The sequence below is a fragment of the Leptosomus discolor genome, chromosome 8 (assembly GCF_034619465.1).
Source record: "Leptosomus discolor isolate bLepDis1 chromosome 8, bLepDis1.hap2, whole genome shotgun sequence".
Classification (NCBI taxonomy): Eukaryota; Metazoa; Chordata; class Aves; order Leptosomiformes; family Leptosomidae; genus Leptosomus; species Leptosomus discolor.
Window position 1 is genome coordinate 45,674,877 of NC_141398.1, and position 17,467 is coordinate 45,692,343.

The window sequence follows — 17,467 nt, forward strand, 5'->3', positions numbered from 1 at the left end:
ATTGTAAACATTTTGACATGCGTTTCACTCACATATAACTCTGCTGCTCTGAAGAATAACCTTCAAGAGAACGAAATTTCATTATTCAAGCAAACATCAGAAAAAAATATCATCTCTCTGCAAAGCCTCAAGTCTAGCTGGTACATCAGAGCTCTTCAGTCAAATTTTTTATAAACGTTTTCCTTCACCCCTTAGCTATGTCTGTGTAGTCCATTTTATCTACTAACAGTGGTAAAAGTCTGGCATTCTCCTCATTCTATATTATTTACCTATTATGATTTATACACATGCTAGCCATATGCTCTATCCCTACATTCCTATTAATTTTGCTCTGATTTTGTATGCGTGACCAAAAGCAAGGTAAAGCGAAGAGCAGGAAGTCTACATCACTTGAATGCATGTATCCTTTGGACAGGCCTCCACAAGGACTGGAGATTTAGCTCATACATTACAGACATGTCCCTTCCACCACCTTGTAACCTTGTCCAAACTCTCATTCAGATGAGTGGGAAGTACAATGTCTTTTTTCTCCCCATGTTAAAATCTCTTTGATTAACACAAACTTTTTAGAATTAGACTTCTCGGGCCACTGGATTGTGGTGAAAGCTGGACACTTCAGAAAGGCCCCTTTCCAAAAGAGCAAAAGCAGAATCAACGTAAGAGGTATTTTGCAAAGGAGGATTATATAAACTCCAAGGGGAATTAAAACATTCTTTTTCATTCTCATTTTCTTACTTTGCTCAGGAAAGTAGGTAATAAATATCTGGCTTATTCACAAAAACATAGCAATGAATTAAGTGTACAGCTGGCATTGAAGTTCTTAATGAACTTTATTTCTCTGCCTACCTCAACAGCCTAGCTAAGTAAAAGAATAAAACCTATAGCCACTTCCATGATGTTGAACTGGGAAAAAGTGGATAAAACTTGTAGTTTCAAAGAGAAGACAAATGAGACTAAATGAGTGGTAAATGCTTAGCTATCTTGGGTCTCTGTGAAGATTCATATTTGAGCAGCTTGAGAAAGGAAAGCTAAAGCTAGGGTCTAGACTAGAATTCATGGCTCCTATATCTCATTCTTAAGCCATAAATTCAGAATTTCAGAGACCAGATAGACATTGCTGTGGTGCTATCCACTTCTGACCACTGACATCACAAATACCTCCCAACTTTACATCCAAGCCCAGACCAGTCTTCTAATCTCAAATGACTTCAAAGCCTACCTATCTTGTGATTCAGAGTGCTTAAGAAAGCTGTATTTAACCTATTAGCCCATCTCAAGTACAACAGGACTGACATCCTACCCATGAAAATCCCAGCCACTAAGCAGAGACCCAAGGGGCTATGCTAGTCAGCCCAGTTAGCAAAGGCACACACACCCTGTTATCAGGGATGCAAGGATTGCATGGTAAACCTGTGTCTGAACCACTGAGAGCTTTAACTTAGTAGGGATCTTTCTGCCATATATACCTGTACATACAGTATGGTCTAGCACCACTTGTTAAAGGATAAATCTAAGAAGTGCTGCACTAGAACATGCAGCTTCAAACAGACAAGAGAGCTATGAGTAATTACTATCACAAGATAAAAATACAAACAACAATTACTTTGACTGAAGCAAAAAGCACCAAGGGCACAGGCCAGTTACCTCATCTGCACTGTCTGCAATTCTGATGTGCCCATTCTACCCCTTCCCTTTAACAACCAAGCCAACAATTTTGTTATATCCTATGCATGCAAATCCTACATTGATTTCTTTGACCGTGTCCCCAATACCAAATGAACCCTACTTTTGCCCTTCCCATCCTTTACGAAGCTTGTCTACTTAAGCTGCAGAAACACTCCATTCTCTGCCTACTCGCTTTTTTCAGGCCTCCTTTCAGAAGAAAGGTCTAGCCTTTCCTCTAACCAGCTCTCCCTTGCCTACTTCTTAAGAGCACGTTTTCACCCAGTCTGAGAGGATTGCATTTTGCTCATTCCTGTTTGATATATTTATTGTGAGACAGGATCATGTGAGATTGAAGGCCCAGAAAACCCCATGCTGTGTACCTTGCATAAAATGTACTTTCTCTTACACTAGAAAAAGGCTTACATGACATATATTTTTTTATAAATATATATCTATGAAATTCTGAAAGTAGGCAAAAAACATTATAATATCATAAGGTGGCAAGGAATACAAAAGAAGAAAAAAACCACAATGAATAGAATCCTCTTTTTTTATATAAAAAAGAAAACTATGCTTAACACAAATTCCTTCATGAATTCTCTCTCTTTATACTTCCAGCGACAGGAATTCACCATTCTGCTGACACTGTTGCTGACACTACTGAAAAAGTCACCCAAGAAGGCTCATTTTAAAATAAAATTTTACAAGGAGAGGAAATGGGGATTTGTAAAGAACATTTCCTTCTACTTAATTACAGCATCATTACTGTGAAGGTATGAAGTCCACTTGGTCTTTTTAATTGATTTAAAGATAAAGACATAACATTTCAGAGGTAACTGCCACAAAGACATCCAGATAAAAGAGAAAAATCTTAAATTATAGTTACCCAAAAAAACCTCCCAAATTATTTAATAATAAACAAGAGATTCCTGCAGTAACTCTGTTTCTAATATTGCTATTAATTTTAATACTATCTTCAGATTCCATTCACACAAGTCACTGAGAAATTCTTATATATTTACAATCATCGGTCAAATGAGGAACCTTTTCAGCTCTTTGCCCTTAGAATTATGAGGTATAAACTTTTAATTTCCATACAGAAGATGTTTTTATGAAGAGAACATTTTCCCAGAACAATGATGCTCTAATACCAAACAGCAGCTCAGTTACTTTGTATTAAGAAACCAAAGCCCTTCTTACACAATTTCAAAGCAGCAGCTGTGACTTTGAAACTAAGAATTCATCCTGGCACCTGCTTTAAAACTAGCCAAAATAAACATGGTGGTATGGTTCTTGTTGATAACCATAGGATGGCAGGGTAGCACAGGTTGTTTGCTGTTAGGGCTTAGGTCCCAGACATCACTAACTTCTCCAGGATCTCATCTGGATGAGGACCTTGGAATCAAGCTGCATCTGAAAGCTGAATTAATTATTAAGTGCTAGATTGTGGTTCTGTTACTCAAGAGGAGCAAAACTTCACTGCACAGCGGAGATACATTGTTCATGGCTAGCCATTCACAGTATGATGTTTTATTCCTACAGCAGATGATCCTTTTCAATCACTTGGCAAACAGAAAGTATTATGGTCTGGCTTGTAAGGCATTGTTTTCTTTGAAGAAGGGGTTTGTTTTGCTGTTGGTTTGTTGGTGGGGTTTTTTTTTTAATATATTCAGAAACATCCATAATAAACAACAGTATACTAAAAATTATTACTTTAAAACCTCAAACTAGCCTACGTTTTCTGGCCTTAATGAACGCACAACCGTTGCAAAAAACAGTGCCCAACAATGCAACTTATTTAGTGGAACAAAAGATGTTCCCAGATTCACAATCATAGCTAATGTAGCACAGTGTACCTCAGGAGATACTTCAGGGCCTAATCCTGCTCTCAGCAGAGTTAATGGATAGTTAATAGACTTCAACAGTAAAAGAATTTGGCTCACAGACTCAGTCATTTCTAATTCTCAGCATTAAAATAAAGCATATTTTGCATTAACCTGAAAATAATACCTTTCAGAAAACTATACTACAAAGTTCTACAGAAGAAAATAAACCTTTGGTATTTAAAAACACACCAACATGTTCCTAAAAGTTTATTTTAACATAACATTGCTAAAGAGGGAGGAAAGGTGAAAAAAAAACCCAATCAGGTCACTGATAAGTGTCTTAGGTTCCTTCCACTTTCTATTCCTTTTTGCCTTGCTTTCCCCCTTTGCACACCCCTTGTTCAGAGGCATATTTCAAAGTAACCTACTGTAATACTAGCAGTGCCCAGGTGGAAATAAGCTCTTCCTACGGACAGCAAAGGACCCACACTTTGATCCTCAAGCAAAAGCCACTGGATGGTGCAACTCAAAAGGCTGCTGAAGTTTATTTCTTTTTTTTTTTTCTTTCTCCATTGTTTCCTATAAATTACTTCTCCTTTTGATGTCTATTCTTGCTCTTAAAAAGAATACATACATCAGGTTAAGATGAAAATTGCCCACACGACCAGTTTGTGTTTACAAGCTTAAGAGCAAGTTTCACTTGAACATAGGTCAATGCCACTTTAAGAAAACATTACATACCAAAAAAATCACACATGGTTAGAACGCATCACGAGCAGAGAGGAATTGTGGACTCAGTCTGTGAGGCACCGAGCCAGCCTGAGAAGCCCTTTGAAGTTAGAAAAACATCCTCTGGTCAGAGCACATTTGTGAAACCGTGGGACAGGCGCTTTAAACAACATTCACTCCGGGATCACCTGCGGTGTGCCAGTGGATTGGCGTCTGTGTAACTTCAACAACATAACCCTTTGTATTCCACAAAGATCACTCACTCCAAAAACGGTCCTATCAATAGCATACAGTCAAAAAAATGCATGGCAAAACCTGTACCATTTCGCCCTGTGTACAACACAGGCAGGCGGTTCCAACAGGCACGTGAAGCTTGGGTAAACCCTGCTGTAAGCAGAACTTGGCCAACAGGAGAAAAGGTGCTTTACCTGGACAAAGCAGCACTGACACAGAAGGAAGGCATCACCCTGTAAGAAGGGCCACTGCAAACCAGTGTTGCACAAATCTCACAATTTATTTTGGCGTGCAGCCGGGTATGACACAAAATATTCACTGTTAGTCACCATCATCATGAAAAGAAAGGTTCTTGACTGTGGATGGCTAAGTCCAGGTAACAAACACTTTCCCCCACCCATCCACCCCCGTTTACAGATGAGACCGAACATCAGAAGACTGCTTTTTCAGCTAAGTTACTTCCCTCTGCCCAGTTCTGCCGTCAGCTATTAGCTCCCAGCCCGCTGGCATCAGTAGACTGTGTCAACACAATTTAAAGCCAAATCCTACCCGTATGTGTCTCAGACTCGCACGCCTCTCCTGTACATGTTTCTAACTGAAGAACTGGTTATCCATTACTTACACTTCTGGATATTGGAACAGATACACAATAACAGCAGATTTTGACTAGACCCCAGGTCTTTTGAGAGCGTGGAAGGAGGAAGCTTCATGCTGTCTTTGGATAAGGCTCCTGCTGATACTAGGAGACACCCTGACTGTACAGTAGGCCAGGACTCCTTCTTTGCTTAAAACATACCCCTGAAGGCATGACATTAGCATTTTTCTTGCCTAACCATTTTGTTCTTCCATATTTGATAAGCTTTCTTATTTTCCCCAGTGGTGGTGAAATTCTCCTCATTTTTTGAGGAGACCAGGACTCTCAGTATTGCCATCAGAAACACACATGAGGATGGCCAGATTATTGTTGCAGATCTAATAAGGGACCCCACAGTCTTTTTGCTACTCTCACAGGATATTACCCATTGTCTGTTATTCCTTTACTGGCAAATCTAGGGAGCTTCCCACTGCAGCATCTTTGGTTTCTGTCTTTCCAAAATGGGGAAAATCAGAGATGGCCACAGATTCATGATAAATTGTTTTAGCAGAGGTTTGTTCTGTGTTTAAACAGAACACATATGTTCAGTAACTAAGCATGGGCAACACCTGCATGTTGCAGTCTAGCTATTCTTTCCTGGATAACAGCAAATGTCCAAGCACACCGTGTCCCTGTCCAAGGTAAATGTCCAAGTGACCATGAGCCAGCAATGTGTGCTTGTGGCCAGGAAGGCCAACGGCATCCTGGGGTGCATCAAGAAGAGTGCGGCCAGCAGGTCGAGGGAGGTCATCCTTCCCCTCTACTTTGCCCTGGTGAGGCCACATCTGGAGTACTGTGTCTAGTTCTGGGCCTCCCAGTTCAAGAGGGACAGGGAACTACTGGAGAGAGTCCAGCAGAGGACTGTGAAGATGATGAGGGGACTGGAGCATCTCTCCTATGAGGAAAGGCTGAGAGACCTGGGGCTCTTTAGCCTGGAGATGAGAAGACTGAGGGGGGACCTTAACAATGCTTAGAAATACCTAAAGGGTGAGTGTCAAGAGGATGGGGCCAGGCTCTTTTCAGTGGTCCCCAGCGACAGGACAAGGGGCAATAGGCACAAACTGGAGCACAAAGTTCCTCCTCCATAAGGAAAAACTTCTTTACTCTGAGGGTGGCAGAGCACTGGAACAGGCTGCCCAAGGAGGTTGTGGAGTCTCCTTCCCTGGAGATATTCAAAACTTGCCTGGACACAGTCCTGTGTGACCTGATCTAGGGGAACCTGCTTTGGCAAGGGGTTTGGACCAGATGATCTCCAGTGGTCCCTTCCAGGCCCTGCCATTCTGTGATTCTGTGACACAGTGATACTCTAATGTTCCTTACTTTTGACTTTCATTACACATTTCTCACAAAAATTTAATTCCTTTTTTTTTCTAAATTGTGTTTAAAAAAAAAGGAAATCAAATTACACATCTGGAAAAGAGTGCCATGGTAAGGTTGATGATCAAATTCCAATTAAGTCTACATAGCATCAATGAATAATATACTTCCTTTCCAAATGCTGGGGGTTTTTCTCTTTCTTTTCTGTTACATGTCACCATGTTTTAATCCAAGAGCAACTGCCTTTCAAAGAAAAGCCCTGTACAATAGCTTAGGCAGGAAGAGATCTCATTTACTTCTTTATGCTGTGCATAGTCCAAAGTTAAAGATTTTCTGTGCTTCCTATTGGTCATAAATGAACAATTTAAAACAGCCTTAGAGTAGGGGGGGAAAAAAAAAAAAAAGAGACTGTGGTGCAATACTTTAACAAAACAACCTAATTAGATAAAAAACACCTTCATACAATAACAACGTAGCATTTTAATGGGTATTAAGCAGTGCTGTGGGAATAGCCTCTCTCAAAACATTCTTTTTAAACCTATCTGCAAAACTACATTGCTAATTACAGATGAGAATTTAAGTGGCAGTACAACTGGGAAAAACTTTTGTGAACCTGTCATAAAATGATCAGATAAACTGCATCTGCAGGGGAAAATACATTGCCATTCCACCAGGAATGTAGCTGCTAGATAAAAAGACTATTAGTCTCACCACTTGAACCTTCCCCCATCTTCCACTGATGCGGCAGAGAACCCGATACAAAACCACTGAAAGCAATAAGAAGTTTCCCGTCTATTACAGCAGGGCTTTCACAACAAAATGTAACAGAAATATTGCAGAATTTTTCAAGATGATAAAGCCAGACTTACCTAACTGCACTGAGTTGGTTAAAAATATACCTTTAAAAGTAATTTATTTATGGTATTCTGAAAAACTCCTTTTACATACATACCCACATCAGGAACAAGACCTTGCACATAAGCTCTGCGTAAATAAAAATGGTTTTAACTGAGATAACCTATGAGTTTTATCCTCAAAATAAAATTAAATATTCACATGGCTAAATGAGGCACAGTTTTTTCCATGGGAAAAATATCAAAGTATTATTTATTTTCCTGTAAGTACTTGTTTTGAAAAGCCTTTCCTCCCCACCTGGTCTTCGGCTAAAAGCCACAATCTACATTTAAACAGTGTGTATGCTTTAGAAAACTATCAACCATCCTTTTTTAAAGCAGGAGCATATGAAATTATTTGATCCACTTTTCATATAGAAAGTCTAAGGCTGACCATAAAGAAATAGGCAGACTCCCAGTATAAACTTACCAGGATTACATCAAAGACCTTCCTCTAGGATCAGACGATTGATTTCTTCAATGCTTTTTAGAGTTTCTTCCAGGATATTTTGGGTTATTGCCTTAGACCTTTGCTCAGCTGGAATGACAGATACTCTGTTTGCTAGACTATGATGTTCTCTCTTTATAGGGGAATGAGTCTCTGTAGTTTATATACACGTACGCTATGTGAACAGAGAGAGACTTGGAAAGTTCACAAGCAAAATTATTATTTATTGTTTCAAGAAGAGTAGTTTATTACAGAAACACTGATACAGACTTAACCACAGCATCTTATGCAATACAGAGCCTGCTTGTTATTCCGTGAGCTCAGGACTGGGGCTCTCTATGCTCAGAGAAAATTCCTGCTCCCCCCAAACAGGCATTTGTTCTTTATATGCCTTTAACACATAAGACTTAGCTTTTCAGCCACTACCTTTTTTTTTTTTTTCCTAATTCTCTTGAAACTAACCATCCTGGAATTACAGAAGATTTTTACGACAGGACAAGAAGCGGCTTAGTCCTTACGTACCACTATCAAATCCTTGGGGAATCAGACAGCAAACTATCTCCGAGGGCAATGCAACACACTACCCACCAGTCTCCTTCCTCCCCCAAGACAAATCTGTCACCTCCATACCACTCATCATTCGCATCAGAGTATGGATCAAAAGATGCGAGGCTGCTCCCAAATCCCATTTCTCCTGCAAGACAGTACTTTGTTCTGTCACTTCCCTACTGAGTCTATCCCCTTATTTTATGCCTCGCAGCATGTGTGGCTGCACCCCAAGATCAAACACCCATGCATGATTTTCTTTCACAGATCTTGAATCACAATGTTATACTTTAATAGGAACCTCAATATACTTAATCCCTTTAAAGCTGCCACAGTAATGCCCCCAAATGCATTAAATTCCACCGTAATCGCAAAACACAAAGTATTTCTCTGGATGGACAGTGCATAGACTGTTCTGACCACATGCCAATCCATCTCTGAGCTAAAGCAACATACACTGCCTACATCTGTTAGTTTGAAGTCCAAGGATACATGGCTGAAAATTCCAGGCACTTTAAGCGTTCTCTGCTGCAAATTTTGCTGAAAACATAACTAATTTCCTCCCACATTTTAAGGGAGGATCTCTCACTCTCAAGGGATTCTCATTGCAAATGATGTAAGGGACCAGTTCCACTGAGCCTGCATTTAAATCCAAACCCATTGAAACCAAAAGCAAGACTGGTAGATGGCACTTTTTTTAGGTATAAGCAAGACATCCTTTCACAATCAGCTCAAGAAGCTTCAGAGTAGAGTTCCACTGAATTTTCAGATCAAGAAGGGTTATCGGAGAAAATTATCAAACTATCAGAGCTTTGACAAAAAGCAGAAAAACTGCTTGCCTGCTAAGTCTTGTTCACAAGTATTAAATTCTGTTAACATCTACAGATTTAAGGAACAACTCCTTCTCGTGTATGTTTGGCAGGGACCTTGGTTTGAATCAGGGAACCATGAGGTCTTCAGTTATCCCCACCGAGGGATAGTGTGGTGGAATCATTTAGGCGTATTTTTACAGAGCTCTTCTTAGCCACTGAGGAGCTTTTCAGGCACTGATGGCATTTCAGTGTTCTGCGGCCAGAGTCTGGTGTTCCGAGGAGCAAAAGGATTTACTCCACCAAAAGTTTTATGGATTAAAACAATGTGATCATTTGTTGCCCTATAATATACAATAGGCCACACCACACAATCAAAACCAGTGGTACCCAATTTCACAGCTGTTATAGGACTTCCCAATGAGAGACTGCATTGTTCCCTTCCTCAAATGAATAGATTCTGTACGACTAAAATGGAAGTATTTCTCACATATGATGGGCACGTATCAGGTCAAGTGAGACACACAGCTACAGGTATCAACAAATCTGGCTGAACACTTAGTTGCAGATATAAGCCTGTTGGACTGCCAACCTCCACAGCCAGCCAATAGAACAGTCCTTATTAAACAGAGGACATGCAATTACATGACAGCCATCTATTCGCAAGACACTAACTACACAGGACTTTCCTGATCAGAAAAGGATGTCTCACACATCCAGAAGGGTCACTGCTATTCTGCAAATTACAAGACAAAATATATGCCATATTGCTCTGATGACAATAAAACCAGAAGTTTACAAAAAGCAAATGCACTGTATGGCTGTTCCCCTTGCAGAGAGACCAGGATAGCAACAGTTGAACCTACACAAGTCATTTCCCCTCTCTCTTAGATTACGAAGTAGTAAAAGTATCTGTGCCAGCACAGCCCTTTCACCATAGCTAACACCACTGGCGTTCCACCACTGCAAGACAAATGTCATGAAATATTCCAACACAAACATGCTTTGCTGGCTCAGAAGTCAGACACAATGAAGATTTTGCATTTGGAACTTGGTTAATAATTCTTCAATGGAATACAGTCCAACTCAGTCTCCCATAGCTGTAGTTACTCCGTAGGAGTAAATACAAGCTTAGTTTTGCTGCCAATGTTGGCAGATATGACTAAATAAATTCACAGAGAAAGTCTATTTGACCATTTCTTCACATTAATTTCTTGAACTAAAACTATACCTCATTTTCCATGAAAAGATACCTATAAATATCACTTTGTCTGAAAAGTCTTGATTATTCAGAGTAACTAGTATATTAACTAGAAAAATGGTTTAGTTACCAAAAAATACTTCAAGTATTTTGTACATGTCAATATCTACCATTTAGTTTCCAACCAGGTTTTGAAGCTGACATTCATAAAGCAAAAATCCATCCACAAGGATTTCTATAAAGGCCAACATCTGCAGGCACAGGGAGTAATGTTCCATTTTGATTTAAATATCATCACCGAACAATTATTTCCCCAACTTTGGAAAAACTAACTCTTATAAAGTTTCAATACTCAAGAGACTTCTCTTTCCTCTGTTCATAACTCAATTCAAAAGAAACCATAAAAGTCAACTAAGATCATCTTCTGAAGGGTGCCTACAAATAGCCACTTACTGAGCTCCTCCTGGGTCTTATTACAGATCTCACAAAACCTACAGAAAACCCTTCTGTTAATGAATGCTGCTGTAAAGAACATTCCCATATGTCAACAATCATGTGCTACAAATTTCCCATTTTTGTTATAACCAAAGTTTTAGTGTAAAGTCTGGACTACATTATTTACATTTAAGTCATTAAAGAATACAACATACTGTTGTTACTTTTCATCCCAATTTACAGAAGAAAAATGTACTCCATAACCGAGGCTGCCTCATTCAGAAGAAATAAGATTTCTCTGAGCCAAGAGGGACTGTCAGTAGCCCAAGAGACATAGCTTGTATCACTTCGATGAAGACTTCACCCAGCTACCACACAGAATATGCTTCTTTCTTACAAACATCAACCTAAGTAACTCCACTTTAAAGGGGGTAGGAGAAAGAGGGTTGTTAAGAGATCAAAAAAAAGTTACTTTAACGAGGTTGTTTGCAGAAACTTCATGGGCCATCCAGGTTTCCAATCAACATGCCAAATTAAAAGTGCACCACATTAAATCTGAAACACCTATAAAACAAGCCCTGATGAAATACAGACTGTCTTCCATCCACCTCCTCCATATGGCTCAAGCAAAGTCAACTTTTAATTTCATAACAAAAAATATTTAATTTATGCTTTTCTTCATATGTCAATTTAACCTCCGGCACATAGCTTTGAAACCATGTAAGGATGCCTAACACTTTCCATATGGCAACTGAATTGTGGCTTTTAATTGCACCAACTGGTATCATTCAAGGATAATTCCCTTGGAATCCAGCTTTCTGCTACAGTATTGGCCAATTCACTAATCTCATCACCATAGCATTAATACTTTCAGAGACTCTTTGATTGTTAATATTCATATTATAATTTTCCCAAACCAGAGCTGTCAAGATATGCTATGTGCACCACTAATTAAATTATCTTGGTTTGTTGGCACCAAATTTCAACACTAAATAACATTCTGCTTCTCTCTCTTTAAATACAAAGTTTGGCACTTTTATTTTAAATGCCATACACAACACTTTGTGTATCAAAACATTTTTTTTAGTCATACCAATACTAGCACTGCTGAGTCTGTTGTTTCTTTTAATCCTCAGAGTCAATACAAATAATTATCTATACAATACTGACATCAATGTACTTGAAAACATTTCAGTTTAAAAGATCACTTCAAGCAGTCACACAAGATAGCACCCAAGGAAATTTTAATTGCTCTTGTCACCATATCAGTAAGAAGGCAGTCTTTCAAATGTCACTCTACCCATTAGATGACCCCAAAGTAGTGCTACAATTAAATCTTCCACTTCAACAGCCTTTAAGCCATAGCATATACATACCAATAAAAAAGTCTCTTTTCTGTTTATTATTTCATTTTGGACGAATGACCTACCCAGCCTGTCTTCCATAAGGCAATGTATTTTTATATGCACACACACACATGCTATTTAACAGTGGGGGATTGGGAAGGGCTTTTTTTTTTTTTTTTTTAAGAAAGATCATGCTAGTGGAGCAGTGGAGTTGACACTGGCGTAGTCTTCTTTCAGCCATGCAAGGAATGCCCATTAATGTCACTGGCAGTTACAGGCACAGAACAAATGGAGAACAAGCCCCACCTCTGAAGCAGTGGATGTGCCTCAGCATTTCATACTGTATTATTGCCAGACCAGACACTCAACTCTAATTAACATCAATTAGGATTGAACACAAGGATCACTAGCACCAAAGAACCCAGCAGAAGTGGTAAGCTGAAGTCTTTTTCTATTTTACCTAAAATGATTACTTATAACTTGGCTCACTGTGAGCTGGTTTGAAATTTAATTAAAAATGAGGTTTTTTTTTTTCCAATCCCAAGCACAGATCTCAATGAGATGCACAAGAAACTAGTAAAATTTCTTATGGCTTTGAAGATAAAAGTAAATTGAACTATGAAAATGTCATATTTAATATTTTCCCCTCTAGCATAGAACTACTTCTCAGTTAAATAAATAAATACTTGAATATTTGCAAACAATGTTGATCTCCAAAAATAGTTTGTAGAAGTAAACACACTGAATAAATTTGAACTTAAGAATTATACAGGATAGTCCACAGTGTCAGAAATCCTTTCTGGGCACAAGCTAACTCATTCATAAAGCAGCAAAAGAAGTGTATCTAGTTGATCTAACAGATTTACAGCCCCAGTGGTTTCAATTAGCTTTGAAACAAGAAGATGACTCTGGACCTTATACTTTTCATGGATGCAACAGAATTCCATTTTTCTTTAATTCTCCATGATGCAGAAGGCTGCAGCCCAGCCCTCAGCCTCCACAGTAATTAAAACATTTAGAGCAGAGCAACCCCTGCTGGGCGGGTGGCAATGGTTTAATGAGATCAGAGCTCTTAGCCCAGGACAGAAAGTTGTATCCACACCAGAAGTGCATATTTCAGATACACTCCCCTTCCCCTGGTTTATGCCTTCACCCAACAATTTACTAGAAGAACCTTCTCAGATGACTGATGCATTTGGCAATAGCTGGACACTAATTACTGTTCTTCCAGTGGACTGGAGGGGGGAGACACGGATGGACGGAACACAACATGGATGACAGGACATGGATGACGTGTCAGCTGAGCGAAGTCTGCTCTAACCAAGAAACTCTCAAAACTTCAGTTCAGGAAGAGAAAAGGTGTCGTATTCTTGAACACTCCTTGTGTCAAAGACCCCTTGAGTGAACTGACGTAAAGACCTCCTCTCCACAACTATTGTAAATTCAATCATTCTAGAGAGAAGCACAAATGAAATGTTATTGCTTTCCTGTATTAGTCACTCATTCCTCTTGTAAAACGCTGCATGAATCCCCCTGAACTTCAGTGTCATCTCCCCTGGCTGACTAATTTTAGCAAAACAATTCAGTGTCTCTGTTCTTAAGGAAAACAGCTTTCCAGCTACAACCAAAACAGAATTTTTTGCTTATACAGAGCAATGTAAGTCAAATTCCACTATTGCTTTATTGCATTCAAGTTCTAAACAAAATTATTCAAATCTTTGAAGTTTCAGAAGTTGCAGACTTGGATACAAGTGAGTGCTCTCCTCTCCCATCAAGAGATCTTTGGAAGTACACTGGATTTCACCAAATAGGGCCCTACATACTAATGAAACCACCATCAACAAAACTCTGGTTAAGGATTCCTAGGAGGAAAATTATTTCTAGGACTTTTTTTTTTTTTTTTTTTTTTTTTAAACTCAACGGTATGTTTCTCTGGATGCAGATAGTTTCATCAGTGTTTGATCTAACTCTTTCTGCAGTAAGTCACAAACGCAACAATTAGGACCTATTTCAGGGGAAAAAAATGTTTTAATGACAAGCCAAAGTTTCAGCTGTGACACAATAAAACTGTACCATTCCACAGAGCCTTGTAAGCTAATTGAACATTTTAGGAGGAATTTTGAAGTAGTAAGGAGAAGAACCCTTGGTCAATTCAAGTGCAACAGTACTGCATTGCTGGGGAATACACAACTGTCCCACGTAATCCTGCGTGACTAACCATTAGTAGAAATGACTAGTATTTCTACATCTTGAGGTGAACAAAGAGCCAAGAGGTGAGGCTACAATTTGCTTTGTATCTTGGTATAATTAAACAAGAGATCAAAGAGATCTCAGAAGAGAGAGAGTCATGCAATCTCAGTTATGGAGTCAATAGCTGTGACTCCATAATCCTTGTCAAAAAGACTGTACATATAGTACATCTGGTTCCAATGTAGGTTTAGAAATGTATCCTTCCGAACTACCAAAAGTTCGTATTTTAAAGGAACTTTAATGTAGCTGTCATAGTGTACCCGTGACAGAACAACAATTAAACTAAATAAATTAGCAGGCTATACATGCATACAGATACTACCAAATATACTAGGCAATAAATTGTGAATATTTTAAAACGTTCAGAAACAGCTCTATTAAGATGACAGTAAAAAGCCTCATGGGAACAGTGCTTTTAAACATACTTAAACCTATGTACTAAAACTGCAGACTAATTTTTAGTTAATGGCTTGCTAATTGCTGAGCTATCATGAGGAGGTCACTTTGAGTAAGAGAAATACTGTTCTACTGTCATTCCAGCTGAGCAGATCCCATGGAGCTGAAAACTGAAGAGTTTTGTGAATAGCAAAGTATCTTTAACAAAAGATTTTTTTTCTTCTTTTCAGAAAGCAGATTGGGTTTGTGGAAGAAAATACATTTCACAAATTTAAAGTCAGAGTTTCTGATCTGAAACTCTTCTATTTTAAACCTATGCTTAGTTTGGTAAGTCGAGCTTCTTTCCTAGAAAATACATATGTGAAAGGTAGAACATACCTAAAAATCTTGACTCACAAAAATGGGGATAATGAAAAATAATTAAAAGCAGCATATGTTTTTACTCTTTGCATCTGTATCATACATGTATGTCCCATTATTAATGAGCACTTCTTTCTTTGGACACATTGTCTCCAAGTAAAGCACAACAAAAATCACTTCAACAAAGCACACCTGCAAGTTGAACGAAGTGATTATGCTTGTCAATTACAAACACTGTCATCAATATCTTACTCCCTTCGCTTCACTTCTTATGACTCCCAAACAATTTATACTCCTTTAATACATTACTGTAAATCTAAAAAGTCATTAGTTTTTCCCATACTATACATCTTCTATAGACTTTAATATCCCACCTAAAATGAAGTATTCTCCACTTGCAAGTTAATTTTTCCTGAGACATGAGAAGTCCAGGCTTCTGACAATAAAACTGGTGGCTAACAAAGCGAAGAGCCTACAGGAGGTTGGGTGGCCCTGCACTGCTTGTGCTTTCAGAGCCACATTCCTTGCTGAGAAGCACAGATTCCAATCTCCCCATCTCTCAGGTTACTTTTCCACTGATGAAGCTTTCAGGGTTTGATCCAAAGCTCACGGAAGTCAATGGAAGTCTTTCAGTAAACATCAATAAGCTCTGGATCATACCCTGAAACACTATGAGGACCATATCTGAGAATCGTTAAGCTTGTTTACCTCCCATCATGCCTTTTTGTTTAAAGAGACAACTTTTTTTTTTTTTTTAAAAAAAAAAAGGGGCAACTTAAAACATTTCCTCCAGCCCAGCTCTACCCGAGAGGACTGGAGAAAAGAGAAAGGGTGAGACGCGACCAGTGTGGTAACAGCCGGGACAAATGACATGTGCAGCAACTCTTACAAAGAAAGTCTGCCATGCATTATTAGCAAAGAGCAAAAAAATAACAATACACTCTTCAGGGACTTCTCCTTTCCTGAATTCCTCTGCCAAAATGTCACAGGCAAACTCGTGCACCAATCAGGGTTCACAAGCTTGCACATACTGGCAGGGCGCTGGGCTTTCCCCAGAGATTCTCTGTCTGTTCTTGTTTGTGAAGGGTTTTGTTCTAATCACACTGCCCAGGCACCAGCGGACAGGTCCCCTTACTCCTCTGGCTTTTGTACCAGCACCAACTTTGCTCTGCAGCTCCTAACTTCATCAAAGGACTGAAGGAAACCACCCACGGGGCAGCCCCTTGGAGCAACATTAGGGCAAAGAAAACCCTTCCTTTGCACAACCGACCCTTGGGAGGGAGAGAGGGATGTAGAAAGAGCTTTGGTTTTCCCTGTTTCAAAAAGGAGGGGCGGGGAGGCGGGGGGGTCGGCGAGGAAGCTGACATACCCTGGCGCTGGCGAGCCTGCAAACAGCCCGGTGCTGGCAGCCTTGCTGGAGTCCCAAGCTGCTGCCTCCGCTGCTGCTGCCCCCGGAGTATTTCTGCTTCACCATCCAGTCCTCCAGCCCTTTACGAGCCAGGGAGGCGTTCACCGCAAAACTATCACCTAGAAAAGAGGAGACAATGCCGCCGCTGAGCCGCCCGCAGAGCCCGCCCGGCCCCCGCGGCCACCCCCGCGGCCGGGGCCGGAGCGGGCAGCCAGCGCGCCAACCGCGGCGGAAAGTTGCGGGGAGAGGGCAGGGGGACGGGGGCAGCCACCCGGGCCGGGGGAAGGCGTTCAAAGTTACTAGCAGCAAGGAGCCATCCCTACCTTCTGGACTTTCTCTGGGTTTACAAACGGCAGCTAGGCAGATCCGGAGGAAAGTGTGTGGGGGAAATAATAAAGGAAGATCGTTAGATACCAGTATAAAAATCACAACAACAAACCGAGTAAAATCCGAGTAAGGGGAAGGGGCTAAGGAAGTAGCAAGTGAAAGGAACTAACCATGTTTCGAGTGAAGTTTCCCCATCTCTCTGCATTGATCTGCAATTACGATTCATTTGACTGTTTTCAGTAGGGTCAGGTTCGCTTCTTGTTATTTTTGTAGATATATAAAATCCCAACGTGTTTAGAAATCCATGTGCTCCGCTTCTCCCTGCGAACGCACAAGCGAGATCAAATCTCAGCTCCTCTCCTCCAGCAGTGTCCGGCGTCCCTCTCTCCGCTCCAGTCTTCCTCCTCTCTCCTCTCTTTCCCAAAGACAGAGGCGGTTACAAAAGACCTCACTTCACCCACCGGGGAACATGATTGACACCTCATTGAGATTAGACCACTTGCAGGCAGCCTCCGCCTTCCCATTGGGCCGCGGCGGCAGATGAAAGGGGCGAGCGAGCCTTTTGGAGGCTCCAAAAAAAAAAAAAAAAAAAAAAAAAGAAAGAAAGAAAAAAGAAAAAGGAGCAGCCGGAGCGCGTTTCACT

General features: G+C 40.1%; 1 protein-coding gene across 1 annotated transcript in view; it reads right to left on the minus strand.

Annotated features, from left to right (window-relative positions):
* Positions 1-17,019, minus strand: part of NKD1 (NKD inhibitor of Wnt signaling pathway 1) — a 107,784-nt gene extending 90,765 nt beyond the window's left edge. The window contains exons 1-3 of the mRNA XM_086469457.1: positions 16,995-17,019; positions 16,821-16,853; positions 16,459-16,616 (exon numbers count right to left, since the gene is read on the minus strand). Coding sequence (XP_086325583.1) covers positions 16,459-16,616; positions 16,821-16,853; positions 16,995-17,019 — 216 coding nt within the window. The remainder of the gene's footprint in view (positions 1-16,458; positions 16,617-16,820; positions 16,854-16,994) is intronic.
* Between the last annotated feature and the right edge of the window lie 448 nt (positions 17,020-17,467).